The sequence below is a fragment of the Pelophylax lessonae genome (genome assembly GCF_965119305.1).
Source record: "Pelophylax lessonae genome assembly, chromosome: 5".
Classification (NCBI taxonomy): Eukaryota; Metazoa; Chordata; class Amphibia; order Anura; family Ranidae; genus Pelophylax; species Pelophylax lessonae.
Window position 1 is genome coordinate 556,848,417 of NC_138772.1, and position 27,589 is coordinate 556,876,005.

Genomic DNA, 27,589 nt, shown 5'->3' on the forward strand with positions numbered 1-27,589 from the left:
ACCAACCATAGCAACCAGAGTTCACAGCGTCATTCCTTAGTGTGATAACCAATAGCAACCAGAACTCATACTGTGTCCCTCCCTCCTTCTCTATGGAAGGAAAAGTCCTGAACACAACAATTGCTGACCATATCAATAAAGATAACAATATGGCTGCTGTGCTGATAACAATGGGGAAAAGCGATGTAAATAATACAAGAGCATCATTATCCAATAAAAGGCCATCGTACCCGAGCACAGTAACCAATAGCAACCAGAGTTTACTTCTGTGTCCTCTATGGAGGGAAAAGTCCTATACACAATCATCAATGAGCATGGCAATACAGATGATAACAATATGGCGGCTGTGGTGATAACAATGGGGAAAAGTGATATCAATAATTAAAGAGCATCATAATCCAATACTGGGCCCCTATTACACTGCATGGTATCCCATAGCAACCAGAGTTCACAGCATTGTTCTCCAGCACAGTAACCCATAGCAACCAGAGTTCACAGCATCGTTCTTCAGCACAGTAACCCATAGCAACCAGAGTTCACGGCATCGTTCTTCAGCACAGTAACCCATAGCAACCAGAGTTCACAGCATTGTTCTCCAGCACAGTAACCCATAGCAACCAGAGTTCACAGCATCGTTCTTCAGCACAGTAACCCATAGCAACCAGAGTTCACAGCATTGTTCTCCAGCACAGTAACCCATAGCAACCAGAGTTCACAGCATCGTTCTTCAGCACAGTAACCCATAGCAACCAGAGTTCACGGCATCCTTCTCCAGCACAGTAACCCATAGCAACCAGAGTTCACAGCATCGTTCTCCAGCACAGTAATTCATAGCAACCATATGATATGGTCAGTGATTGTTGTGTTCAGGACTTTTCCCTCTATGGGGGGGAATGGAGAATACAGCGTTAACTCTGGTTGCTATGGGTTACCATGCAGTGTAATGGGGGCCTTGTATTGGATTATTATGCACTTAAATTGTTTATATCAATTTTCACCATTGTTAAAAACACAGCAGCCATGTTGTTATTGCTTTGCTATTTATTATGGTCTGTGGTTTTTGTATTTAGGACTTTTCCCTCCATAGAGGACAATGAGGGATATGGCGTGAACTCTGGTTGCTATGGGTTACTACACTGTGAAACGAGGGCCCTTTATTGGATTATGGCGCTCTGATATTGTTTATATCACTTTTCACCATTGTTATCACCACAGCAGCCATATTGTTATTATCTTTATTGATATGGTCAGTGATTGTTGTGTTCAGGGGGTTATGGAGAATACAGCGTTAACTCTGGTTGCTATTGGTTACCATGCAGTGTAATGGGGGCCCTGTATCGGATTATGACACTCTTATATTTTTTTATATCACTATTCACCATTGTTATAAACACACATACCTCCCAACTTTTTGAGATGGGAAAGAGGGACACCTATTAGCAAAAGTATGCAGGCATAGGACACACCCCCCTACCACGCCCACTTAAAGTAGAATTATACAAAAAAAAATTCTTAGTTAAATCCAAAGTTGCTTTTTATTTTTTAACCACTATTTCCCTTTATATTGGCTTTTAAAATTTAAAAATGCAGCAATTTAGAATTTGGATGAAAGGTTTAGTACTGGGAACACTTTTTGAAAGATTTGTACTGCATTTTACATACAACTATACAAATCAGACCAAAATGAGGGACAAATGAGGAGGAAAGAGGGACAGAGGGACATCTTTCCAAATCAGGGACAGTTGGGAGCTATGAACACAGCAGCCATATTGTTATTGCTTTGCTATTTATTATGGTCTGTGGTTTTTGTGTTTAGGACTTTTCCCTCTATTGAGGTAATGAGGGATATGGCGTGAATGCTGGTTGCTATGGGTTACTACGCTGTGGAACAAGGGCCCTTTACTGGATTATGATGCTCTCATATTGTGTCAATCACTTTTCACCATTGTTATCACCACAGCAGCCATATTGTTATCATCTCTATTGATATGGTCGGTGATTGTTGTGTTCAGGACTTTTCCCTCTATAGGGGGGGGGGGGGGAGAATACAGCGTTAACTCTGGTTGCTATGGGTTACCATGCAGTGTAATGGGGGCCCTGTATTGGATTACGATGCACGTAAATTTTTTATATCGCTATTCACCATTGTTATAAACACAGCAGCCATGTTGTTATTGCTTTGCTATTTATTATGGTCTGCGGTTTTTGTGTTTAGGACTTTTCCCTCTATAGAGCATAATGAGGGACACGGCGTGAATGCTGGTTGCTATGGGTTACTACGCTGTGAAACAAGGGCCCCTTTATGACGCTCATATTTTGTATATATCACTTTTCACCATTATCACAACAGCAGCCATATTGTTATTATCTTTATTGATATGGTCAGTGATTGTTGTGTTCAGGGAGTTATGGAGAATACAGCGTTAACTCTGGTTGCTATGGGTTACAATGCAGTGTAATGGGGGCCCTGTATTGGATTATGACACTCTTATATTTTTTTTTAATATCGCTATTCACCATTGTTATAAACACAGCAGCAGCCATGTTGTTATTGTTTTGCTATTTATTATGGTCTGTGGCTTTTGTGTTCAGGACTTTTCCGCTCCATTGAGGATAATGAGGGACACGGCAGGAACTCTGGTTGCTATGGGTTACTACACTGTGAAACAAGGGCCCTTTATGACGCTCATATTTTGTATATATCACTTTTCACCATTGTTATCACCACAGCAGCCATATTGTTATCATCTTTATTGATATGGTCAGTGATTGTTGTGTTCAGGGGATTATGGAGAATACAACGTAAACTCTGGTTGCTATGGGTTACCATGCAGTGTAATGGGGGCCCTGTATTGGATTATGACACTCTTATATTTTTTATATCGCTATTCACCATTGTTATCACCACAGCAGCCATATTGTTATCATCTTTATTGATATGGTCAGTGATTGTTGTGTTCAGGACTTTTCCCTCCATAGGGGTTATGGAGAATACAGCGTTTACTCTGGTTGCTATGGGTTACCATACAGTGTAATGACACTCATATATTTTTTTATATCACTTTTCACCATTGTTATAAACACAGCAGCCATGTTGTTATTGTTTTGCTATTTATTATGGTCTGTGGTTTTTGTGTTCAGGACTTTTCCCTCCATAGAGGACGCAGCGTGAACTCTGGTTGCTATGGGTTACTACACTGTGAAACGAGGGCCCTTTATTGGATTATGATGCTCTCATATTGTGTCTATCACTTTTCACCATTGTTATCACCATAGCAGCCATATTGTTATTGTTTTACTATTTATTATGGTGTGTGTGGTTTCTGTGTTCAGGTTCTTTCCACCACAGAGGACTGGCTGTGACCCTCCATAGAGGAGGAGGAGGGGGGAGGACATTTCCTCACAGAGGAGCGGGATTCTCTCCCCTCACAGTCTCCTCCACAACAGAAATGGCGGGAGAAGGAATAGAATGTTCTCTACAGCATGAGGCGAGGAGGAGGAGGGACCCGGGAGACAAGGAGGCGTGGCCAAGGACCAGACGAGCGCCGCACACAGGAGGGGGCGGAGCCGTAGATGAAGGGGGAGGCGGGGCCGTGGATGAGGAGAGCGCGGCGCTGGTTGGACAAGGACCCAGGAGAAAGGGAATCGGGGGGCGGGAGGGGAGGAGCGGAGACACGTGACGCGCGGCACATCCGGTGCGGCGACTTCCGGCGGCGCTCTGGCTCTTTTCTGGCGGTATCGGCGCGGCAGGCGGAGTTGCGGTGTGAGGAGGCGAGGAGGCCTGGCCCGGAGGGCGGGAGACGTCTCCGGCCTCTCGGTGTCGTGCGGTGGATAGGTGTGTGTCTGTAGTTAGGGGGGCGCTATGTTCCGCTGTACGGGGCGCGGTGGCGGCCCGGGGATCCTCATCGGCGCGCGCAGGGAGAGGAGTGGGGGCGGGGAGGAGGTTCGATGGTGGGGACTGTGGGGGCCTCACAATGGCAGATGGGGGCCCCAACCAGTGGCAGGATGGCCCCCCCGCATGGAGAGGCCTAGGGATCACGAGTAGGCCTGAACACAGACTGGGGGGAGGGGTGTATAATGGGGGGAATCTATAACATCTGGAGCAGCCAATCAGATTCCACAATCACATTGTTTAGTTAGACTTTTACAATGGAAACTGATTGGCTGCCATGCACTGATACTCTGCACTCTCATCTCCCCCATTGTATCGGGGGACACACTGGGGGGAGGGGGGCTCTCCATCCTGGGGTGCCTGTGATTGGCTGCCATGCACTGCTGTATTAGGGGACACTGGGGGAGGGGGGTTCTCCATCCTGGGGCCCCTGTGATAGGGGGGGATTCTCCATCCTGGGGCCCCTGTGATAGGGGGGGGATTCTCCATCCTGGGGCCCCTGTGATTGGGGGGGATTCTCCATCCTGGGGCCCCTGTGATTGGCTGCCATGCACTGATACTCTGGACTTTGTACATCTCCCCCATTGTATTGGGGGACACACTGGGGGAGGGGGGCTCTCCATCCTGGGGCTCCCTGTGATTGGCTTCTCCATCCTGGGGCTCCCTGTGATTGGCTTCTCCATCCTGGGGCTCCCTGTGATTGGCTTCTCCATCCTGGGGCTCCCTGTGATTGGCTTCTCCATCCTGGGGCTCCCTGTGATTGGCTTCTCCATCCTGGGGCCCCTGCCATGCACTGCTACTCTGGACTTTGTACATCTCCCCCATTGTATTGGGGACACACTGGGGGAGGGGGGCTTCTCCATCCTGGGGCTCCCTGTGATTGGCTTCTCCATCCTGGGGCTCCCTGTGATTGGCTTCTCCATCCTGGGGCTCCCTGTGATTGGCTTCTCCATCCTGGGGTCCCTGCCATGCACTGCTACTCTGGACTTTGTACATCTCCCCCATTGTATTGGGGACACACTGGGGGAGGGGGGTTCTCCATCCTGGGGGTCCCTGTGATTGGCTGCCATGCACTGCTACTCTGGACTTTGTACATCTCCCCCATTGTATTGGGGACACACTGGGGGAGGGGGGTTCTCCTTCCTGGGGTCCCTGTGATTGGCTGGTATGGGGGGATTGTGTCAGGCAAGTTGCTCCTTTGATTTTACTTTTTTAACATTGTAAATATATATGAATATGGGGGAGGGGACTAAGTTCCTCTGCATTGGAGGAAACACAAATGGGACATTTTCGATGGTGGGGCTTTTTTGGGGGGGGGGGGTGCAGGTGGCCTGCCTCTTGTGGCAGGGGGCTGTCCTGGGAAGGGATGTGGAGTAGGATGGATATCTATGTACACTGCTCCTCATCCTGTAGCAGATCTATAATATGAGATGTAGAAGTTTCCCTCAATTTCCTTTGTTTACATTGATGGAGACAATTGAGTTCTGTCTGTGATACTTTATTTGCACTAACATACAATATTTCAGGACAAGGTTTCAGGGAATGTCCCCCCTTCATCAAGATCAGAGCAGTGCTGATTCACAGAATATTTAGCAAAATGGTTAAAAAAAAAAAAAATCTCTAAGCCAAAGGAAAAGAAAAAAAAAAGAGAAAACCAAAGAAATGTAAACAAATGTAACTGGCAATGGTAATAAAACCAGCATAGTGAGATAAGACAGAGGGAGAGCTATAGACTGGGGGAGGGGGGTGGGGATAGTCACAGAGGGGGTCGTAAAGCTAGAATATTTACAATCGCCTCTTTAAAATGTGAAAATAGATATAGATTAGTGATCGACTGATATCGTTTTTTCTTTGCCAATATTTTAGTCAATGCATATCGGTATCAGCCGATATTTTTGTACATTTAAAAAAAAATGTAATTTTTTTGACAGGTACTTTTGTGGAGGGATCTGGGGGTTTAAAAGACCCCAAACCCCTCCTCTGCACCTAAAAGCATTCAAAACGCCAAGTTTGTCTGTTTTGAATGCTGTCATTTTTTGAATCTGGCACCAGACATTTCCAGAAGTGAAGTCATGACATCACTTTCCAGGTTTTTGCATGGAGACCCTATCTGAGCCGAATTCGGCTTTGATTGGGTCTTTGGCGGCCGTGCAGGCCGGGTGTCCCGGTGTGAAGAAAGACCCTGGCGAGCCACGGAAGATGGGGGGCGTCCCCTCCCGCTCCTTGTAATGACAGCTGATCGGCTTCTCAGACGCATCATTTGTTATTACAAGACAGCCGACCGTCGGCTATGGACGCCGATACCAGGGTAATGCCTCTACCTGCAGCCATCACTCCGGTACAAGCACTTTCCCACGATATCGGTCACCTTGGTGGCCGATTCCGATATATTGGGGAAAGTGCAGATTGGCCCTCGATATATGGGTCGATCCCTTGTTTTAAGATGGGGGGGGGGGGGTTGAATCAATCAAAATTGTTTTTTTTTTTTTTTTTTTTGCGATTTTATCGTGCAGCTCTAATATCTGGATACATAACATACATACACACAAACCCAGGCTACACACCCGGGCTGTGAGTACCCACCATATATTATAGAATAGATACATTGTTATATATATATGTGTGTGTGTGTATATATAAAATATATAAAGAAATTACTACCAAATCTGAAGACAATCCATAAATAAAAATGGGGATTTGGTCCCACCATACAGGCCATATGGTGGGACCAAATCCCCATTTTTATTTATGGATTGTCTTCAGATTTGGTAGTAATTTTTTGCATTTGCGCGCTATTCTTTTTTAATATACATGTCTTTTGGTTCATAGCTGCAGCAGCTTTAGAAATACATGGGTATGCTCCCCCAAATTTTTTGCCTGTTTATTATATATATATATATATATATATATATATATATATCAGTTTAATGGAGCCGTTCTAGAAAAAGGTTCCTGCACTACTTGGGGGCGACTTCAGAGCAGCTTGCGTTGGCTTCTATTAAAGAAGTAGTTTGCAAAACACATTCGGAGTCGGGCAACTTTGACGCCACACCTGTGTGAACTGAGCCACACAGTATAATACATTGATTATATATATATATACACACACACACACACACACACACACACACACACACACACACACACACACACACACACACACACACACACACACACACACACACACACACACACACACACACACACACACACACTGGGAGTACCCACCGTATTTTACATAATTGATACATTGTAACTTTTTTTTTTTTTTGTATCTATTTTGTAGGGAGATACATTGTACAGCTACCCTTATTGACGCACATATACATTCACATACTACCCACCATATGTTACATGTATAGTGGGTACTGTGTGAATGTATGTGTGTGTCACTGAGGGTAGCTGTACAATGTATCTCCCTGTTTTGGAGAGACTGGTAATGGGGGGGGTTGGGTGAGTTGCTGAGGTTGTCAGGTATGAGGGGGGTGCAGGTGGCCTGCCTCTAGTGGCAGGGGGCTGTCCTGGGAAGGGATGTGGAGTAGGATGGATATCTATGTACACTGCTCCTCATCCTGTAGCAGATCTATAATATGAGGTGTAGAAGCAGCTTTGTAGAAGTTTCCCTCAATTTTCTTTGTTTACATTGTTATACACACAGTGGCTGGGAGTACCCACCATATATTACATAAGATGCATTGTGTGTGTGTGTGTGTGTATACATTTTTTTTTTTTTTTTTTTACTATCTTTTGTATTATATGGTGGGTGCTCCCAGCCACTGTGTGTGTGTGTGTCACTGAGGGCAGCTGTTGGGGTTCAACAGATTATCGGTGCGGCCGATATTCACTTTTTTGGAAGTCCTAAATTTTTGGGGCCCTCTGCCATCGGTCTCAGGTTAAAGAAGCCAGGACTCCGAAGGTTTTGCATTGCAGGACCAGTGCACAGAGACATGCAGCACACAATGTAGTCATGTATGTAGTGTCTACGTATCGGGCCTGCAAATGTTCTGACCGCCTGAGTCCTGGCTTCTACCCGGATATGGCAAAGGTTGCTGCCTCCCTCGCCTCGGACAGTGCACGCCATGGAACAGAGCACACTGTGCCTGCCACCCACCCACAGCAGGGTGCCTGCCACCCACCCACAGCAGGGTGCCTGCCACCCACCCACAGCAGGGTGCCTGCGAACTTTAAATGTACAGAATATCTGCCTGAAAAATCGGTATCATGCGACCCTTAGCTGTACAGTGTATCTCCCTGTAATGGAGACAGACTGATGGTGGGAGTTTGGTGTCCCTGGCTGAGGTTGTGATGTATGGGGGAGGGGAGGGGTGCAGGTGGTCTGCTCCTAGTGGAGGGGGGTTGTCCTGGGAAGGGATGTGGAGTAGGATGAATATGTACACTGCTCATCCTGTAGCAGATCTATATGAGGTGTAGAAGCAGCTTTGTACAAGTTTCTCTAAATTTGCTTTGCATACATTGTGTGTATATATACATATTTACCAGAAGGGGCCATCCCCAAACATCCCACAAAGTTGGGAGCATAAAATTGTCCAAAATGTCTTGGTATGCTGACGCCTTAAGAGTTCCCTTCACTGGAACTAAGGGGCCAAGCCCAACCCTTGAAAAACAACCCCACATCATAATCCCCCCCCCCCCCCCTCCACCAAATGATTTGGACCAATGCACGAAGCAAGGTCCATAAAGACATGGTGGAGGAACTTGCCTGGCCTGCATAAAATCCTGACCTCGACCCCGATGGAACACCTTTCAGATGAATTGGAGCACTGTGCGCCCCCGGCACAGATACCAGGGACCTCTCCAAGCGTCTCAGGCCCTGTACGAACAACCGGGACCCAGATCTCCCAATATGCAGGTCACCCGATTGGCTATCCCAGTGATCAGTCACTGTAAAGTAGGGATGCACCGAATATTCGGCGGCCGAACATTATTCGGCCGAAAATAGAAAAAATAGCACTTTCGGTGTTCGGCCGAATAAGTCAAAAGGCCGAATAATTTTGTGCAGAACAATAGGGCTGAACGAGAGTCGATATGATATCGACTATCGTTCTGTGGCCGTAGGCGATATTCATATCACCGAGGTCACGATATTTACAGGGGGAAGGGACTCGGAGGAGGACAGGAGGACTCACAGACTTCCGTGTTAGGCAGGGGAAGCCGGGACACTTCAGCGGTGAGCATACATACATTACTCACTCGTGCACTGCAGCCCGCCCCACACATTCAGTGAGTCTTACTCTCCTCCCTAGTTTTTTCATTGGCACATTCAGGAAGCCAATCACGCCGTGATTAGCTGCACAGCGAACCAATCACTCGTGCCTGCACACCTGATTGGTTCCGCTGTGCCGCTACTCACGGCGTGATTGGCTTCCTGAATGTGCCATTGAAAAAACTAGGGAGGAGAGTAAGACTCACTGAATGTGTGGGGCGGGCTGCAGTGCACGAGTGAGTAATGTATGTATGCGGCTGTGCTCCTTTCCAGGCTCCTACTAGTCCACCTCCAGCCTCCTACTACCACCACTATGAGAGACTCTGTCACTGTATAATCTGATCGAGTCCACACTGACACTGACTGACTGTCACTGAGTAATTGATGTTACCACATTAACCCTGACCTGCCAATTGCCCTGTATCTGCAATTAAAATTTACAAGGCTGCCTGCATGCTTCCTGATTTCCATTCCCAGCATCCTTCCCAATCCCTACAGTGTCACTAACATTAACCCTATGGTACAAGGCTGCAGTGTGCACTGAATCCCATTCCCTACAGTAACATTTAGGGAGAGAGAGAGAGACACGAGAGGACAAGAGAGAGAGACACGAGAGGACAAGAGAGAGAGACACGAGAGGACAAAAAATTGGCAAAATAAATGGAAAAAATGTGAAACACCGCGTTCGGTATTCGGCCTTCGGCCAAACATTTCATTATTATTCGGCTTCGGCCAAGAATTTCATTTCGGTGCATCCCTACTGTAAAGCCCGCCCCTGTGTTTCTCTTGAATGGAGAGGAAAGAAGCAATGTATCTTTCTCTTTTCTTCCAGAGGGAAAAAGTGTGTAAATAATAATGGACATCGCACCTAGATAAAGGTTGGATCTATGTCAGTACCAGGGTTAGTTTTTGGGTCAAGAAGGGTCAAAGGCCAGGGTCAGTATTATTTTGGGGCAGGATTTTTTCTTTTAATTCGCGTTAGTGTGTTTTTGGTAGGAGATAAAAAGAAAATGCGCACTTCTGGGTAGGGATGCACCGAAATGAAAATTCTGGGCCGAAACCGAAAATGCAGGATGCCCTTGGCCGAAAACCGAAAATTACTTTTTCCCCCCAAAATTTTTTAAATGGATAGAAGAGGGGCATACACCAAAAACAGGCAGTGACGTACACCTGTCGCTGCCACCCTGTCACAGTATATGTAATGTGATGGGTTGGCAAGAGGTTAATTTAATTACCAATGGTATTTGTATTATGCAGCATGAGGGGGTTAATGTATTGTCACTGCTGGTCACTCGTCTATTAGTGACCGACCAGTGGCAGTTAATTAACCCCTTTGTGCTGCATTAGTGCAACCAGTATCAGTGTTAATTAACACTGGTTGCACTGATACTGGTTGCACTAATGCAGCACAAAGGGGTTAATTATCTACCACTGGTCGGTCACTAATACATCAGTGACCAGCAGTGGCAATACATTAACCCCCTCATGCTGCATAATACAAATACCATTGGTAAGCTGCTTCAGCGTCCCCCCCCCCCCCCCCCCCCCTCTGCCTCAGCGTCCCTCCCCATCCCAACGATTCAATCTCCTTACTCTTACTCTGCTGAGTGCTCCTCCGGTGTCCTTCATTCAAAAGACGCGCCTCTGGCCAGCGGCCCGCCTCGCGGTGATGTCACTACTACGATCTGTGCATGAATTGACTAACACACCGGGCGGGAGGGAGGGCGAGCGGCCGCTAATAGCTGTAACTATGAGCGCTTCACTTCCCTGTCAGAGGAGATACCCACATGACAGGGAAGTGAAGCGCTTACATAGTTATAGCTATTAGCGGCCGCTCGCCCGCCCGATATGTCAGTTCATTAATGCAGAGATCGTAGTAGTAAGGACATCATTGAGAGGCGCGCGGCCAGCCAGAGGCGGGACTTTTCAAACCTGCACTGCGCCCTCCTCCTTTCTCACGGCGGCCATTAATTTCGTCATTTTTAACCCATTATCGGCCGAAATGGGATAGGCCCATTTTCGGCCGATAATTTCGGTGGCCGGAATCTCGGTGCATCCCTACTTCTGGGCTGTACTACGGGCACAAACATACACACGTGGTATCACTGCAATGCATATTAGCACATTATGCCATTGTCCTGTAGGGTTTTTTTATTTATATTTTTAAAAGGGATAAAACCGCTTTAATCACTTGACTACCGCAAAATTTACCCCCCTTCATGACCAGGCCGTTTTTTTGCCTTTTGATACTGCGTTACTTTAACTGGCAATTGCGCGATCATGTAACGCTGTACACAAATTTATATAATAGAGCTTTCTTTTGGTGGTATTTGATCACCTCTGCATTTTTACTTTCTGCTATAAAACATCCAATAAAAAAATAAATAACATTTCTGCATAAATTTACAGCCAATATGTAATTTCTGCTACATATTCTTGAAGAAAAAAAATAAAATCTCATTAAGTGTATATTGATCGGTTTGCGCAAAAGTTAAAGCATCTACAAACTATGGGATAAATTTTACTGGAATCTTTTATTTTATACTAGTACAGGCGGTCCCTGGGTTACAAATTATAGCGGTGATCAGCGACTTAATGTGGACAATCTGATACTTTGTGGGGACCAGTGACACTATTACAGTGATCAGTGCTAGAAATATGCACTGTCACTGGCTGGGAAGGGGATAAACATCTAGGGCGATCAAAGGGTTAACTGTGTGCCTAACAGTACTAGTACTTGGTGCATGGTTTTTTATTTCCTGCTTAGCAGGGAAGCAAACTGGCTCATCCCCCCACTGACAGCACAGAGCTCTGTCCTCTCTGATCAGAGGGTGCCGGCTGTCAATCATTGGCCGGCACCCACTGATCGGCTTGTGCTATGAATAATCACAGCACAGCCAGTGCACCCCCTACCCAGTAGTGCTGGATCATGAGCTAGATACGTGATCCAGCACAGGAGTGCAGCTGTGCGGCCCTTCTCCTACATGAGGCGATCGGCAAGCGGTTAAAGAGGAGCTCCAGTCTCCCCCAAAACAAATATAAGTTGGCATCACATACTGTAGCTGACCTTTTAATATAAGGACACTCACTCCCCTGTCAAGGGGTCCAATGTTGTCCTCACCTGAGCCCATTCTTCAATTGGTTTTGGATGCAGGCTTCGGGCATCTTGACTAAGACAATCAGCAGCCTCGCGGCTTCACAGCCGGTTTTCTACTGCGCAAGCATGAGCCGCACTGCTCTTTGTGAATGGTCAAGTAGCTATATAGTCTGGTAAAAATAAAAAGACACACGTTCAACCATTTCATGCACCACTTTCAAAGCACACTGCCCTTCTGCAGCGGGTGTCAAGCAATTAAAACAGTCTAAACTCAGGTTGCAAGTGCAGTGCGTTTGCCCACACTGGACTGGACAAAAGTACCAGCCATCCGGTTGCAGCGTGATTCACTACTTTTGCTGGGGTGCAATTTTAGCTTATTCAGAATGAATGGGATGAATTAGTGCACAGAACTGCATGTGAATCGCACAGGAATGAGTGCCACATGTATGATTCTTAGTGTGCACCGGCCCTTAAGGTGAACTCCTACTTTGAGGTATGATGCACTTCTCTACTCCTATAAAACTACACAGATCTGACAGAGGTCAGTCATGGCGGGGTCATCGATGTATGGGGTGAATACTTGGATTACAGGAAGAGCCGGGGCGCAGAGAAAGAGGGTTCCTCTAAAAGAGGTGCATTAGGACCACCTGGTGTTGTATCTTCATCTGTAATGTGACCCTCAGGGGCCCGTTCATATTCTCTCTGCCTGCACTGCACAGTCCAGTGTTTACTCCAAATCATTCCTGCATTTTGTTCCCCATTCATTAAATGAGGGCACCGTGTCAAACGGGAGTGTTCTCTGCATGACACGCAAAGGAGAACTGGCCATTGGAGGACAGCCTGGTCACATGACTGACCATTCATGTGACTGGGATGTCACCCTGCCCCTTTTTTCCTTTAAAGAGGAACTTCACTTTTTTTCCTCAATTTTCTGTGTGTGTGTATATATATATATATATATATATATATATATATATATATATATATATATATATATATATATATATATATATATATATATAATTTTCCGCACTTGCATATTACCTAGGCTGGTCTTTACTCCAAATACTTACCTGCCCACTGGATCCAGTATTGCCCCGCTGTAGCCCTACTGGTCAGGTGCAGCAGCCTGGGTCCTGTGCTGCCATCTTGATACTCAGTCATGGGAAGCTGGCTGCCTCTTCTGTGCTCAGGCAGCCGGCCCCTGATGAGGTGCGCAGCTCCACCCGCTGGCTGCTGTCAGTCCCTACTCCTGTAGCCTCCAGGGATATGTGAGGTGGAATCCCAGGAGCCTTGGGTATACCTCATTCTTTGCTTGGCAAAAAAAAGGCATGAAGGGGTGGGCAGGTCCAGGAATAAAGTGTGTGTGGGGGGGTTCATTATTTGCGCTAAAAAGGAGGGGAAAAGTGTTGGAGCAAAAAAATAAAAGGGGAAGAAAAATAAAAATTTGAGCAAAATTCATGTTTAGTATTTAAAGCAAACTCCTCCATCCATCCATGTCTCCATGTTTTATTTTGCTGAGAAATAATTTGGATAAATGGGAGGGGGGGGGATTAGTATTCAAGCAAAAAAAGGGGGGGATCAGTAGGGGGGAGATCAGTACTGGAAAAAGGGTGGGGGGCTCTGTATTTGAGCAACAAAGGGAAAATAACTTGGTATTTAAGCAAAAGGTGGGGGGTAGTATTCATGCAATAAAGAGGGGGGGGGCAGTATTTGAGCAAAGGGGGGGGGGGTTCTGTATTGGAGGGGAAAAACGGCACTGGAGCAAAAGAGGGTGGATCAGTATTCACGCATAAAGGGGAGGGGAATTGGTAGTGGTGCAAAAAAGGGGGCGGGGGAATCCGTATTGGAATAAAAAAGGGGAAAAAATCTCTGTATTTGAGGGGAGGGGGGGTCCATATTGGAGCAAAGGGGAAAGAAAAAAAATCAGTATTCAAGCTAAAGCATTGGATTCAGTAGTTTGAGCTCTTGTAATGGGCGATGAGATTTCAGTTGGGGGCGGAGTCTATGGCGTTGTGTTTCATGCTGGATGGGTTAATATTAGGAATTTTGTCTAATCCCTCTTTCTTTTCTGTCTGCAGATAATCTCCGGAGCTGGTTATTTCAGGAGTTTCTGGCAGTTTCTTTCAGTCGGCCTTGTAAGTATATCAGGATATTGTTTCCTATAAAGATAAATGAATGGTTTCTCATGTCCGGTTGTTCAGAGGAGCCGCCATCATTACTGAAGAAGACCCTTCCAGCTGTCCTGAAGGTTTCCCAATAAATTATCTGGAAAAATACTAAATTTAGGAGAATTTGCCAATAATCGCAGATGGAGCGATCACTGCGAACGATCGTCCTGTCATGCAGACAGTCTGCACCCAGGACTGATTGTTAGCAGGTAATTGCGCCATGAGCGATTTAATTGGATTGGCCTTGATTACCTGCGAATGCTGTCGGGCCCATTGCTTTCAATCCCTGAGCTGAGGAACCCCCCCCCCCTTCCCACACTGGGTCTTCCATATGGAACTGCTAATGGGCCCATTCACAAGTGAAGACACTCCTTAGAATTCCCCACATGCCTCTACATGACACAGGTCTTTGCAGGTGAGAAAAATGTACCTGTGGTAAACGTACATGAATTCCCACCATGGTACACTGAGACTGCAGTGCCAGTGAAGACTTTCCCTCTGACAGCTGCCGTGGCAGGAAGCAGCTGAGCTGCACTGACAGCCTGTTGGTGATTCGTAAGGAAGTTCTCCATCAGGTCTGCTCCCCTTGTCCTAGGCAGTGGGCAGATCCGTATCCAATAGAGAGCCTTTCAGTTGGCTATAGAATCCACAACTGCCTGCTACCCATCACAGAGCAGAACTGATGGGGAACTCGTGTCTGTGAATCCCCATCAGGCTTCACCCACTGTCAGTGTCTCTGGTTGTTAGGAGACCGTCGACTGTCCTTAACTGCTGCAATAACCACCATTTTGTTCCCTAGGGTCTCTGCTAAAAATATATATATTTATTTGGGGGTTCTGAGTAATTTTCTAGGAAAAAAATGATTTTTTAAATATAGGAGTGTAGTGCTAGAATTGGGTGAAGTACAGACGCAGCTCCATATTCTTCTTAACCATTGGGTTGCGCTGCCCCCTACAGGAGGACACTAGGCAGGAAAAATCTTTACAATGCCTATGGGGCAGTCCCTGAAGGCATACACCCACTCTGCTATAGGATTCAGTTTTTCTGCCTAGTTTAGGAGTAGGACCTAGTTCCCTGCTGGGACTTCAGTCTTAGCTTGCTTTTATTTTAAAGGCAACCTTTTGTTAACATTTTAATTTTTTAGCTAGTTATGTTCCTGAAAACTGCAATCAACAGCCGGACTGGATATCCTAGATCCTTAAGGTCTCCCGAATACGGCCAGTGAGCATGTGCAGGTTATAGCCCCGTGCTAGGCCTCGCCAGGACAGAGCCCCAATGGAGGGGGGTTGGCCCGCAAGTGAAATACCTCGCCGGGACGCACACGACCTGGTTCGGCCTGAGTAGCAGCGTGCCCCTTGGCCATCAGCACCCCCACCCTGAGTGGAAAGGTAGTCTGTCTGGAGTGGTGCCCGCCAGATTGTCGCTTGTTATGGGGAGTAGTGTGTCCCCATAGCTCTTGCGGTGGACGTTGGCCCCTCCTTTGGATGGTCGAACCCCCGGGTTGTCTTCCATGTCCCCCTGCTCCCTAAGGGTGGTCTATTGGCCCCAACCTACCTCAAAGCCCCCCTCTCCCTCCTGGGGTTAGGTAGGAGCTGGCTTTGCCACTTGCTCCAGTAAGGGGGAGGTGGATGCGGTTGTTGCTGACCGGGCTGTGTGGATTGCACACAGGGGTCTTAGAGCAAGTTCCCGGCCCCCTGGGGTTTAGTGACTGGGGCAGGGATGTCCTTTGGGCTCCCTGCGGTGGTTATAGGCTTGGGGGGGGGGGGGGCAGATGTTTCTTCATCCGCAGGTCTGCGCCTCACGTGGCTGAGACGGGCTGAAAATTTAGTCCGTGGCTTTGCGGCCTACTTGCGGCGGACCTGAGTCTTTTTCTAAACGCAATAATGGTAACCACGCATGGTGTGGCTAAGAAATCTGGACTGCGGACCAGGCTTCTAAAAAGGCTCGATCAGATCTCCCCTCTACAGGGGACCACCTATTTGTTTTTTTGTTGAATGAACTGATCAAAGGACTCACAGGTGGGAAGAGAACGCTTCTTCCTCTATCCGCTAAGCCAGGGCAAGTCGCAGCGTAATAGACATGGCCCTTATTTTTCAGCACACAGACGGCCCCTTCGTGCCTTCGGCACGCAGGAGAAAGGACCTAAGCCATTTAGGTCATCTGGGGGTTCCAAGAAGACGATTGGGTAAGCCGAAAACAGGCCCCTCCAGATCTGTGGACCAATCTGTCTGCATGAATGGACACCCTCACCTGTATCTGGGAGGGGGGGGGGGGGGCATCTTCGTTTTCTGTCCGGTGTTCCGTGAGAATTACCTACCCGTGAGAAAAACCTACCCCTCGTCACTTCCGGTTCACGGCACTGTATGGAATGCAGCGGTTACATTAAAACAGCGGGGCTGCAATAGGAATCATCTCCGCTCCTGTGCCTGTCACTTCCCTGCTCTCGGCAAGTAAATATAAAAGCGGCGGCGGGTGTATGTAAACATAAATCACGGAGACGCCAGCCGCTTTTTATATTTACTTGCCGTTAGCAGGGAAGTGACAGGAGCGGAGATGATTCGTATTGCAGCCCCGCTGTTTTATTTAACCGCCGCGTGGGTAGCTTTTTTCCACAGTACACCGTGCTATTTCCATACTAGTGCGCATGCGCACTAGTCTGCTCCTCTGTTGTCCCTTTAGGTATCCGGCCCTGTGAGCATGCGCACTGCTGCGCTGCTCAGCTGTTCCTGGCCGGAAGTGACGAGGGGTAGGTAATTCTCACGGGGTAGGTAATTCTCACGTTACACCGGAACCAGGGGCCTCCTTAATTCAGGACAAGTGGGCCCTCGAGCTGCTCTGGTCGGGTTATAAGATTGAATTCAGGTCCTGACCGTCGGACAGATTCTTCCCGTCTGGTCTATGCCTATCCTCAGATCAGTTAAGGGATCTACAAGAGGCGGTACGTGATTGTGCCGGTTCCCTCTCGCTTTCAAGGGTTTTATTCAAACCTGTTTACTTTTCCCAGGAAAGAAGGAAAAGTGCGTCCAATTCTGGACCTTAAGGCTGAATCGCTTAGTGTGGGTAGAGGGTTCGAATGGAGTCCATTCACACGGTAGTGGCGTTCCTACACCAAGGGGACTTTTTGGCCTCTATCGATGTAGAGGACACATATTTGCACATCCCTATTTAGGCTGGACACCAGCGTTTCCTTCGCTTCGCTGTAGGAGAGGAACATTATCAAATTGTGGCTTTTCCCTTTGCTCCATCCCCGGGGTCTTCACCATTCTGTTGGCTCCGGTATTTTCATTAGTGTGACAGCAGGGGATTGTGGTACTAGGGTGCCTGGACGATCTCTTGAGCAGACTCGCTCAGTTCTGGGATGGCGATCTGTCAATCACCGTACGGACTGGACCATCAATTTCAGACCATCAAATCTGCTCTGGTCCTAGCCTCAAATGGTTTATCTGGGACTGACTCTGTTCTCAGCCTCTGTGGGGGTGTTTCTTCCCCCGGAAAAGCTGCAAAAGTTGGGCGATTTGGTTGCTGTTATCCAGCACTCTGTCCTCATTGCAGACTTGCATGCCAGCTCTAGGCCTGATGTCTACCTTCGGGGCGGTTCCATTTGCTCAGTTCCACATGAGACCTCTGCAAAGGGGTATTCTTATCAAGTGGAACAAGGATCCAAAATCTTTGGACAATCTGATTTGGTTGAGTTGAAACGCAAGAAGTGCTCCTCTGTGGTGGCTCTGTTCCTTGGGCAAGTCCTTCCTTCCATTGTATTGGACCGTGGTATCCAGATGCCAGCCTGTCTGGCGGGGGGGGGGGGGTGGGGGGTGGTACTTGGAAAGCTGTGGGTCCAGGGGACCTGGACTCTGAAAGACTTCTGATCAATATTCTGGAACTCAGAGCGATAAAGCTTTGCTTAAGTCACTGGACAAATCGTCTGCAGGGCTGTCCAGTTCGGATTCAATCAATGCCACGGCCGCGGTTTACGTCAATCAAGGGGGCACCAAGAGTGTCCTGGTGGCCTGGGAGGTGGCCGAGATCCTAATATGGGCAGAAATTTTTGTTACAGCCCTCTCCACCGTGCATATAGCCGGAGTGGAGAACTGGCACTCAAGATTACTTGAGTCGTTGGATCAGGGGGAATGGTCCCTGCGCCCGGAGGGGTTTCACCTGTTGTGTGTCCAGTTGGGGACACCCGATGTAGACCTGTTTCTCGGCTCAACGAGAAGGTACAGAGGTTTGTAGCCAGGTCTCTGGATCCTCTGGCCGACGCTACAGACGCACTGGTGGCACCTTAGGGTCAGTATCGACTGATCTATGCGTTTTCTTCCGCTGCAACTCCTGCTGATGCTTCTGCGCACAATAGAGGTGGAAGGGATTCCAGTCATTCTGGTGGTCCCAGACTGGCCTTGCCGGTCTTGGTATGCAAATCTGGTCATGTTGGTCGCGATGCTCCTTGGAGACTTCCTCTCAGGGAAGTTCTGTTGTCTCAAGGGCCGATCTTCCATCCTGCTTTACAGTCGCTGGCTTAAACAGCGTGGCTATTGAAAGCCAGGTATTGCAGGATAGGGGTCTTTCTGACTCAGTGATTGTTACACTGTTTAAGGCTAGAAAATCTACCTCCAGGAAGATTTATCATCATACATAGAAAATGTACATTGCATGGTGTGAATCGCTTTAAGGTGCATCCACGCTCCTTTTTAGTGGCTAGGATATTGGCTTTCCTCCAAAGAGGGGTTGTGCAGCGGTTGGCCTTGGGTACTATTAAAGGCCAGGTGTCTGCTTTGGCAGTGTTCCCCCCCCCCCCCCCCCAACGTCTTTTAGCTACGCATTGTTGGATTCACACTTTTATCCAGGGAGTTCGTCACGTGGCTCCTCCGATATGGTCCCGTTACCTCTGTGCGATCTTAACTTGGTATTGTCTGTTCTTCAAAAACCTCCCTTTGAAATCTTAGGGAGATTCCTCTGCTTACACTGTCACAGAAGGTAGCCTTTTTGGTGGCTATTACCTCTGCCCGCAGAGTGTCTGAATTAGCAAGGCTGTCCTGCTGTTCTCTTCTCTGGTGGTCCACAGAGATTAGGTGGTACTTCAACCTAATCAGTCGTTTCTTCCTAAGGTTGTTTCTGATTTCCATATGAATGAAGACATTGTGCTGCCTTCATTCTGTCCTAAGCCCAAGCATCCCAAGAAAATTGCCTTGTATTCTTCGGCTGTGGTTCAGGCAATTAGGGTTTGCCTGGCGGTTATTGAGACTTTTAGGAAATCGGACTCCTGTGAAGGAGCATTCTGCTAGGGCGCTGAGTGCCTCTTCGACCTTTCGCCATCAGGCGTCAGCAATACAAGTTTCCAAACCGGCAAGTTAGTTGTCTGTGCACACGCTCACAAAATTCTACAAAGTAGATGTGTTGGCATCCTCGGATGCTTCTTTTGGCTGCAAGGTTTTGCAGGCTGGTGCTTAAAAGAGCGATTTTTTTTTTTTTTTTTTTTCTCTCTTTCAGGGTGTATGTTGGGTTTAGTTGAGCTCCAGTAGTTCCTGGTTAGCCTTTGGGGAATTAACTTCTTTCTTTGCGTTTATTTTCCCAACCCCCTCATGCAAATACTGCTTTGGGACGGCCCAATGGTCAAGAATATGGAGCTGCATCTGTCAATGAACGATGGAGAAAACTGGATTTTTGACTTACCGTAAAATCCTTTTCTCTGAAGGTCACTGACAGATGCAGCACCCGCCCCTCTATTTCTGAGTGGGATGGGATTTTTTAATTCTGATACTGCTATAGGATTCAGTTTTGTTGCAAGCAGAGTGAGTGGGTGTTTGCCCGCAGGGACTGCCCCATAGGCTTGGTAGTTTTTTTTTTTTTTTTTGTTTCCTGCCTAGTGTCCTACTCCTGTAGGGGGCAGAATAACCCAATGGTGAAGAAGGAAATAGAGCTGCGTCTGTCAATGAACTTCAGAGAAAGGGATTTTACGGTAAGTCAATAATCCAGTTTTTTTTTTTTTTTTTAAACGTGTGAAAAAAATGAAAACACTGCTCTGGTAGTGAAAACACTGCTCTGGTAGTGAAACGGTTAATGTGAGTGCTTCCCCCCCCCCCCCCCCCCAATTAACCTCTTGAAGTCAAAATAACGTACCGGATACATGATTTGGCAGCAAGTGGTTGTAGCAGGATGATATGCAGGTATCAGCCCGGTACTGTTGGCGGTCAGCTTTCTTGTAATAGCATTTAGAGCGGCTAACTAGCCCACTCGATGGCTATTACAAGCAGCTCCACTCTTTTGAGCTCTCCTGTCCCACCGGGATACCCGAGTGACCAGCTGGCGTCGGAGACCCAAAGAGACTGTTTCCGCTATCTACTATGGCAACCCGGAAGCAATGAGATGACATCACTTCCCGTTTACTGGGATGTTAACAGTGTCATTTTCTGAAAATCTAAAGTATTCAAAAATGCTGAGCTTGGCGTTTTTGAATTCTTTCAAGTGCAAAGGAGGGATTTGGTGTCTTATAGACCCCAGATCTCTCCATAAAAAGTTCCGGTCACTGCCTTTTACTGTCACATAAATGTTTACAATCCTTGTGACCCCAATTAAAAAAAATTTGTAAAGTAAGTTAAAAAAAATACATTTTTAATTAAAAATAATTTTTAAAAAGTGCCCCCCCCCCCCTTGCTAGCACACAAAAGCGTGACCTCTTTTAAAATTTTATAAAAAAAAAAAAGTGGGCTATGTATTTTTGGTGTGTGTGTGGTTTTATCAATTTATCCAGTGCTTTACATATAGATTGTACATTCACATCAGTCCCTGTCCTCAAAGAGCTTATATAGGAGCCACAAGGGCCAATTAACCTACCAGCATGTCTTTGGAGTGTAGGAGAAAACCCGCACAGGGACAACATGCTAACTCTAGGCAGGTAGTGTCGTGGTTGGGATTCAAACCAGTGACCCTTTTGCTGCTAGGGAAAAGTGCTAACCACTACACCACTGGCTGCCTCTATTTATTTATTTACCGTATTGGCGTATAACACGCGCCGGCGTATAACGTGCACCTAAATTTTAGGGCTGAAATTTAAAATAAACAGCTTTGAACTCAGAACATTTTTTGTAAAATTTAAATGTAGTCTTACCAGTGCCCACGAATGCAGCCTCATCAGCGCAGTGCCCATACATGCAGCCTCGCCGGCACCAGTGCCCATACATGCAGCCTCGCCGGCACCAGTGCCCATACATGCAGCCTCGCCGGCACCAGTGCCCATACATGCAGCCTCGCCGGCACCAGTGCCCATACATGCAGCCTCGCCGGCACCAGTGCCCATACATGCAGCTAGTGCCAGCGCCCATACATGCAGCCTCGCCACTTGTCCAGAAAGCAGTCAGCGCCGAGAGGTAGAAGGGGGGCGGCGGCGCCGAGAGGTAGAAGGGGGGCGGCAGCGCCGAGAGGTAGAAGGGGGCGGCCGGCGCCGAGGAGAAGGAAGGACGCGCTGTTATCGGAAGTCCCGGCGCCTATGATTGACGTCGGCATAGGAGGCGGGACTTCCGATGACAGTGCGTCCTCTCTTCTCCTCGGCGCCGCCCGCCCCCTTCTACCTCTCGGCGCTGACTGCTTTCTGGACTTTTTTTTTTTTTTTTTTGTTATATCGGCGTATAACACGCAGTGCTACTTTTTCCTCCATTTTTAGGAGGAAAAAGTGCGTGTTATATGCCGATAAATACGGTATTTATTTATTTTTCTGCATTCAAATCTATAGTTTTTTTTTTCCCCTAAAGTTTAAGATTGAAAAACCGCTGCACAAATACCGCGTGACATAAAAATAATTAGCAAAACCCACCACTAATTTTCTAGGGGCTCTGCTTTAAAAATATATACGTGTGTTTGAGGGTTCTAAAGAAATTTTCTAGCAAAAATAAAACCGATTTTCACATGTAAACAAGTCTCAGAAAATGCTTGGTCTTCAAGTGGTTAAATTGTGCTCATGACTTGGGTAATGTTGGGTTTTAATTGTCTGCTTTAAATTCTCCTTTCAGTTGTTGGCATAATAGATGACAAATCCATGTCTTTTGATCACAAAAACTTCAGTGAATTTGCAAGATGGCAGCAGCAGATCCCTGACTGGGTCATAAGGTTCTTGAAAAGACCACCATGACAATGTTACCTGCTGCTAGTCCTCAAATGAAGTCCTCATTGGTCCATTTTATTTATCTTTTTAACAGGCATTGGTTGAACAGATATGGAGGATCAAGAGGACAGCCCTGTGGAGACCATTGATGTCTATCTTGAGCCTGACCCAGAAGAGGAAGAGGAGGAACGCAGAAGAACAGTGAAAAGGATCCGGATTGAGGAGAGCCCCGATGAAGATGAGGATGATGATAGTGATCAGGAAGATGGAGATGACAGCGATTACTCTCCCCCGACACACGGGAGGAACCTGAGGAGGCGCCGGCAGTATTACTGCTCAGAGTGTGAGAAGTGTTTCAAGCATAGTTCTGCCCTGGAAGCCCATCGCCGAATCCATAAGAACGATAAAGGCTTCCCGTGTGATGTCTGCAATGCCCGTTTCTCTTTGAAATCTGACCTAATGGTTCATCGTAGGCAGCATGTGCCAAACAACCGCATCGAAAGTCCACAGACCTCGAGCCGGACACCCACCGAAAGCTCTAACTCGAGCGCCAGTAACAGCCCTCTGCTGGATGAAAAGCCTCACCAGTGCAACTACTGCGAGAAAAGGTTCCGAGACAAGTCCATCCTGGAAGCCCATCAGAGAATTCACACTGGAAAACTTGCCTATCCCTGCCCGGTGTGCGACGAGAGCTTCTCAAAGCCGGCTCTGCTTGCCGCTCACAGCAACATTCACCGAGAGGGCAAACCCTTCCACTGCGACCAGTGTGACAAAAAGTTTAACGATCAGACGCTCTTGGTGGCCCACAAGAGGACCCACACCGGGGAGAAGCCTCAGAAGTGTAACCACTGCAACAAATGGTTCCCTAACCGCAGCAGCCTGGAAGCCCATGGTGAGTGCCACCTGAAACCTAAGCCGTACAAGTGCCGCCATTGCGAGAAGAGCTTCAACGACAAGTCCCTGCTCATCACCCACGAGGGAGTGCACACAGACACTAAGCCTTTCAAGTGCACTCAATGCAGCGAGAGCTTCTTCCTGAAGACGCAGCTGATGGCGCACCAGGCCACCCACGCTCCTGATAAACCCTTCCCATGTAACCAGTGCGAACGAAGCTTCAACAAAGAGGAGACCCTACTGGCTCACATCCGGGTGCACAACATGCAAAACGCCGAGAAGCCAAAACCCCTCAATTAGTTTTTAATGATAGAAAATTTACGACTTTTTACATTTTCAAGATCTGCCTTTTCCAACCTTCACCCGGAAAGTTTATCGGCTATATCCAAACACACTTTCTTTCAATTTTTTTTTTTTTTTTTGTTCTGTTTTTCTACGAGTGGCTATATTGCCATGCTCATTTACGGAAAGGGATTCTGTACACACATTTATATTGTGCGTATTCTCATGTATATACTATGTTACCAGTATAGAATGTTTAAAAAAAAAAAATCCAAAAAAAGTTTTGTGAGGCGATCATCTCTCGCACGTAGTCTTGGAAATGTCTGCATGCAAGTCACAGCAAGAACGTTCAACATCTTTTTTGATCTAGATAGACTGAGACTAATGGGTACGCTGATGGAGATCGCAGAAGCCAGACCTTTTGAAGATGGGAAGGTTCGGGATGTCCCATCACTCGGCACAGGAATATACCTCTGTGCAAACATGTAAGATGTTAGCAGTTAGTGTGGTCCTGAGTAAATGATACATTAGTGGTTGGAAAGGGTCCATTTTTTTTTTTAATGTTTTAAAAATTGTCATTACAATCAATAAATTAGAAAAATGCCATGCAGCCTGTGTTTGAGTTTTTTTCTCTCAACTTTAAACTGACTCGGGATTTGGCTTTGGATGCTAGGGTCAGCCATGCTGCAGAGGACATCGGCACAAACAAGGCTCTCCGCTTCTCATCCCCCCCCCAAAGGCAGGCTCTCCGCTTCTCATCCCCCCCCCAAAGGCAGGCTCTCCGCTTCTCATCCCCCCCCCAAAGGCAGGCTCTCCGCTTCTCATCCACCTCCCCCCAAGGCAGGCTCTCCGCTTCTCATCCACCTCCCCCCCCCCCCAAGGCAGGCTCTCCGCTTCTCATCCACCTCCCCCCCCAAGGCAGGCTCTCCGCTTCTCATCCACCTCCCCCCAAGGCAGGCTCTCCGCTTCTCATCCACCTCCCCCCCAAGGCAGGCTCTCCGCTTCTCATCCACCCCCCCCCCCCCAAGGCAGGCTCTCCGCTTCTCATCTCCCCCCCCCCCCCAAGGCAGGCTCTCCGCTTCTCATCCCCCCCCCCAAGGCAGGCTCTCCGCTTCTCATCCACCTCCCCCCCCCCCCCCCCCCAAGGCAGGCTCTCCGCTTCTCATCCCCCCCCCCTCCAAGGCAGGCGCTGCGCTTCTCATCCCCCCCCCCCCCTCCAAGGCAGGCGCTGCGCTTCTCATCCCCCCCCCCCCCTCCAAGGCAGGCGCTGCGCTTCTCATCCCCCCCCCCTCCAAGGCAGGCGCTGCGCTTCTCATCCCCCCCCCCCCTCCAAGGCAGGCGCTGCGCTTCTCATCCCCCCCCCCCCCCTCCAAGGCAGGCGCTGCGCTTCTCATCCCCCCCCCCCCCTCCAAGGCAGGCGCTGCGCTTCTCATCCCCCCCCCCCTCCAAGGCAGGCGCTGCGCTTCTCATCCCCCCCCCCCCCCCCCCTCCAAGGCAGGCGCTGCGCTTCTCTTCACTTCTAGCCATCCAAAGTGGAGAAAGGAAAGCAATTTTGCCTGTTCTACATTTTGAAGGAGAAAAAAAAGTTAACTTGAATACACCAATGGTCTAAGTTGCCATTTTGGTGGACATATTTCCAAACCTTAGAAGTCACACAGCTGCCATTTTTGTGAAGGTTGATTTCTACTAAAACTAGAGTGTAAAATCTGGTTTCCATGCAGAGCTGCACCAATCGGCTTCCAGATTTTTGTCAGCTTAATTGAACAAGCTTATGTTCAGAGGATTGGCCACCATGCACAGCTGCACCAGATTGAGTGCTGCAGTTTTAGAACATATTCCCCACTGTGAATTGTGAAAGTGAATCCAATCCCTGTTTAAATTTGTCTCCTCAGTCCTGTGATTTGTGACTAGTCACTGGTCTAGAGGTTTGGTAGTCCAGCCGTAGTTTGGCTTACAGTGGGAAAAATAATTTTGATCCCCTGCAGATGCAAGTTAACCCACTTAAAAATGGTAGACCCTTAATTTCTTTGTATCATAGGTGTATTTTAAATGATTGACAGAATCTAACCAACAATCCAGAAACACACAAAAATGTTATAAATGAAGTTGCAGTTCAGTGAGTAAAATAAAGATTTGATCCCCAAGCAAACCGTGACTTAGTACTTGGTGGAAAATCCCTTGCTGGCAAGCACAGAGGTCTTGTAGTTGGTGACCAGGTTTGCACACATCTCAGGAGGGATTTTGGGCTCTTCTGTACAGATCTTCTCTAAAGCCTTAAGGTTTCTTGGCTGTCTCTTTGAAACTCGAAGTTTCAGCTCCCTCCATAAATTTTCTATAGGATTAGGGTCTGGAGACTGGCTAGGCCACTCCATGGCTGAAACATTGAGTTGCCAAGCGACAGCCAAGAAACTACTTTACGACCAGCGACGTAGACTTGCGTCAGCTGACTTTGCGTGGTTATCTCGGGATGATGCCTCTAGCTAGAGGCATCGTCCCTGTACTGTTTTTTAGAGTCGGCTTTCCGGCGGTAATGATCGATGCGGCCCGGGAGCAGCTCAATCATTACCCCGGCGAGCGGGAGGGGACATCCACCCCGCTACCGCCTTCCCACCGGGAGACCCGAGCAACCAGCCGGCGCGGAAGCGCCTTCGATCGAGTCTCTGATGTAACCCAGAGGCGGCGTCCATGACGTCACGTCCGGGTTACTCGGCTGCTAAAGGCAGCAGTTTCAAAAAGTGAATGTATTCAAAAATGCAGTTTTCGGCGTTTTGAATACATGGAAGCGTAGGGGAGGGGTCTGGTTTAATAGAGTACATGTCGCTGCCTATTGCTGTCACAAGCAATGTTTACATTGCTTGTGACAACAATAAAAGTGATCAGTTTTTTTTTTTTTAACCTGTGTTGTTAAAGTTAAAAAAAAAAAATTTTAGATGTTGCCGTTGGCTTGCGCACAAAAGAAAACGTATATGGAAGTCGCACTGCAAACGGAAGCGCTGTTAAAACCACACGTGCGGTATCGCCGTGATCGCTAGAGCATGAGCAATAATTTTAAGAGCTACACTCTTAACTCTAAACTGGTAACCGTTAATTTTTTAAAGCATCGCCTATGGAGATTTTTATTGACTGTACTTTGTCGCCATTCCGTGGGTGTGTGCAATTTTAAACCATAACATGTTGGGTATCTATTTACTCGGCGTGACATCCACAATATACAAAAAAATGGGCTAACTTTACTGCTTATTTTTTTTAAATGCAGTGAAATGTGATTTTTTTCGTAATTTTTCCAAAAAAATGGCGTTTGAAAGGCTGCTGCGCAAATACCGCGTGACAAAAAATATTGCAATGACTGCCATTTTATTCTCCAGAGTCTTTGCTAAAAAAAATAATTAATGTTTGGGGGTTTTAAGTAGTTTTCTAGCAAAAAATACTGATTTTTAACTTGTAAACAAAGTGTCAAATATGCTTGGGGCTTAAGTGGTTATGGATTTAGAGATCTGTAAAGAGTGGACCAAAATCCCTCAGGTGTGTGCAAACCTGATCACAAATAAGAAATGTCTTACCCCCAGTCCTTGGTGGAGAAACCCTTGTTGGCAAGGACAAAGTCATGTTTTGCTTAGGGATCAAATAATTATTTTACTCGCTGAACTGCAACTCCATATAACCTTTATATCGTGTGTGTTCTGGATTGTGGCGGGTAAGGAGATGCGACTCTGTGTACATCTTGGGATATGTATGCGTTCCTCGATCATGCGAGCGATCGAGGGCGAATACAATTGCGCAAAATGTAAGCACGTTGCTTCCCTGGAAGCTCAGGTCCTGAATCTAGGGAAGCAGCTGGCAACACTGAGCCAAATGTCCATACCGAGGGAGAGCTGGGACCGTACCCGTCAGGCGCAGGCAGGGGCCTGCACAGAGGTGGGTGGAGTAATAGAGGGGT

General features: G+C 47.5%; 1 protein-coding gene across 1 annotated transcript; it reads left to right on the plus strand.

Annotated features, from left to right (window-relative positions):
* The first annotated feature begins 3,676 nt into the window (after positions 1 to 3,676).
* Positions 3,677 to 24,262, plus strand: LOC309556749 (uncharacterized protein). Its single transcript, XM_082259245.1, has 3 exons — positions 3,677 to 3,835; positions 14,295 to 14,351; positions 22,571 to 24,262. The coding sequence occupies exon 3, from the start codon at positions 22,588 to 22,590 to the stop codon at positions 23,668 to 23,670; it is 1,083 nt and encodes a 360-aa protein (XP_082115371.1). The 5' UTR covers positions 3,677 to 3,835; positions 14,295 to 14,351; positions 22,571 to 22,587; the 3' UTR covers positions 23,671 to 24,262.
* The last annotated feature ends 3,327 nt before the right edge of the window (positions 24,263 to 27,589 follow it).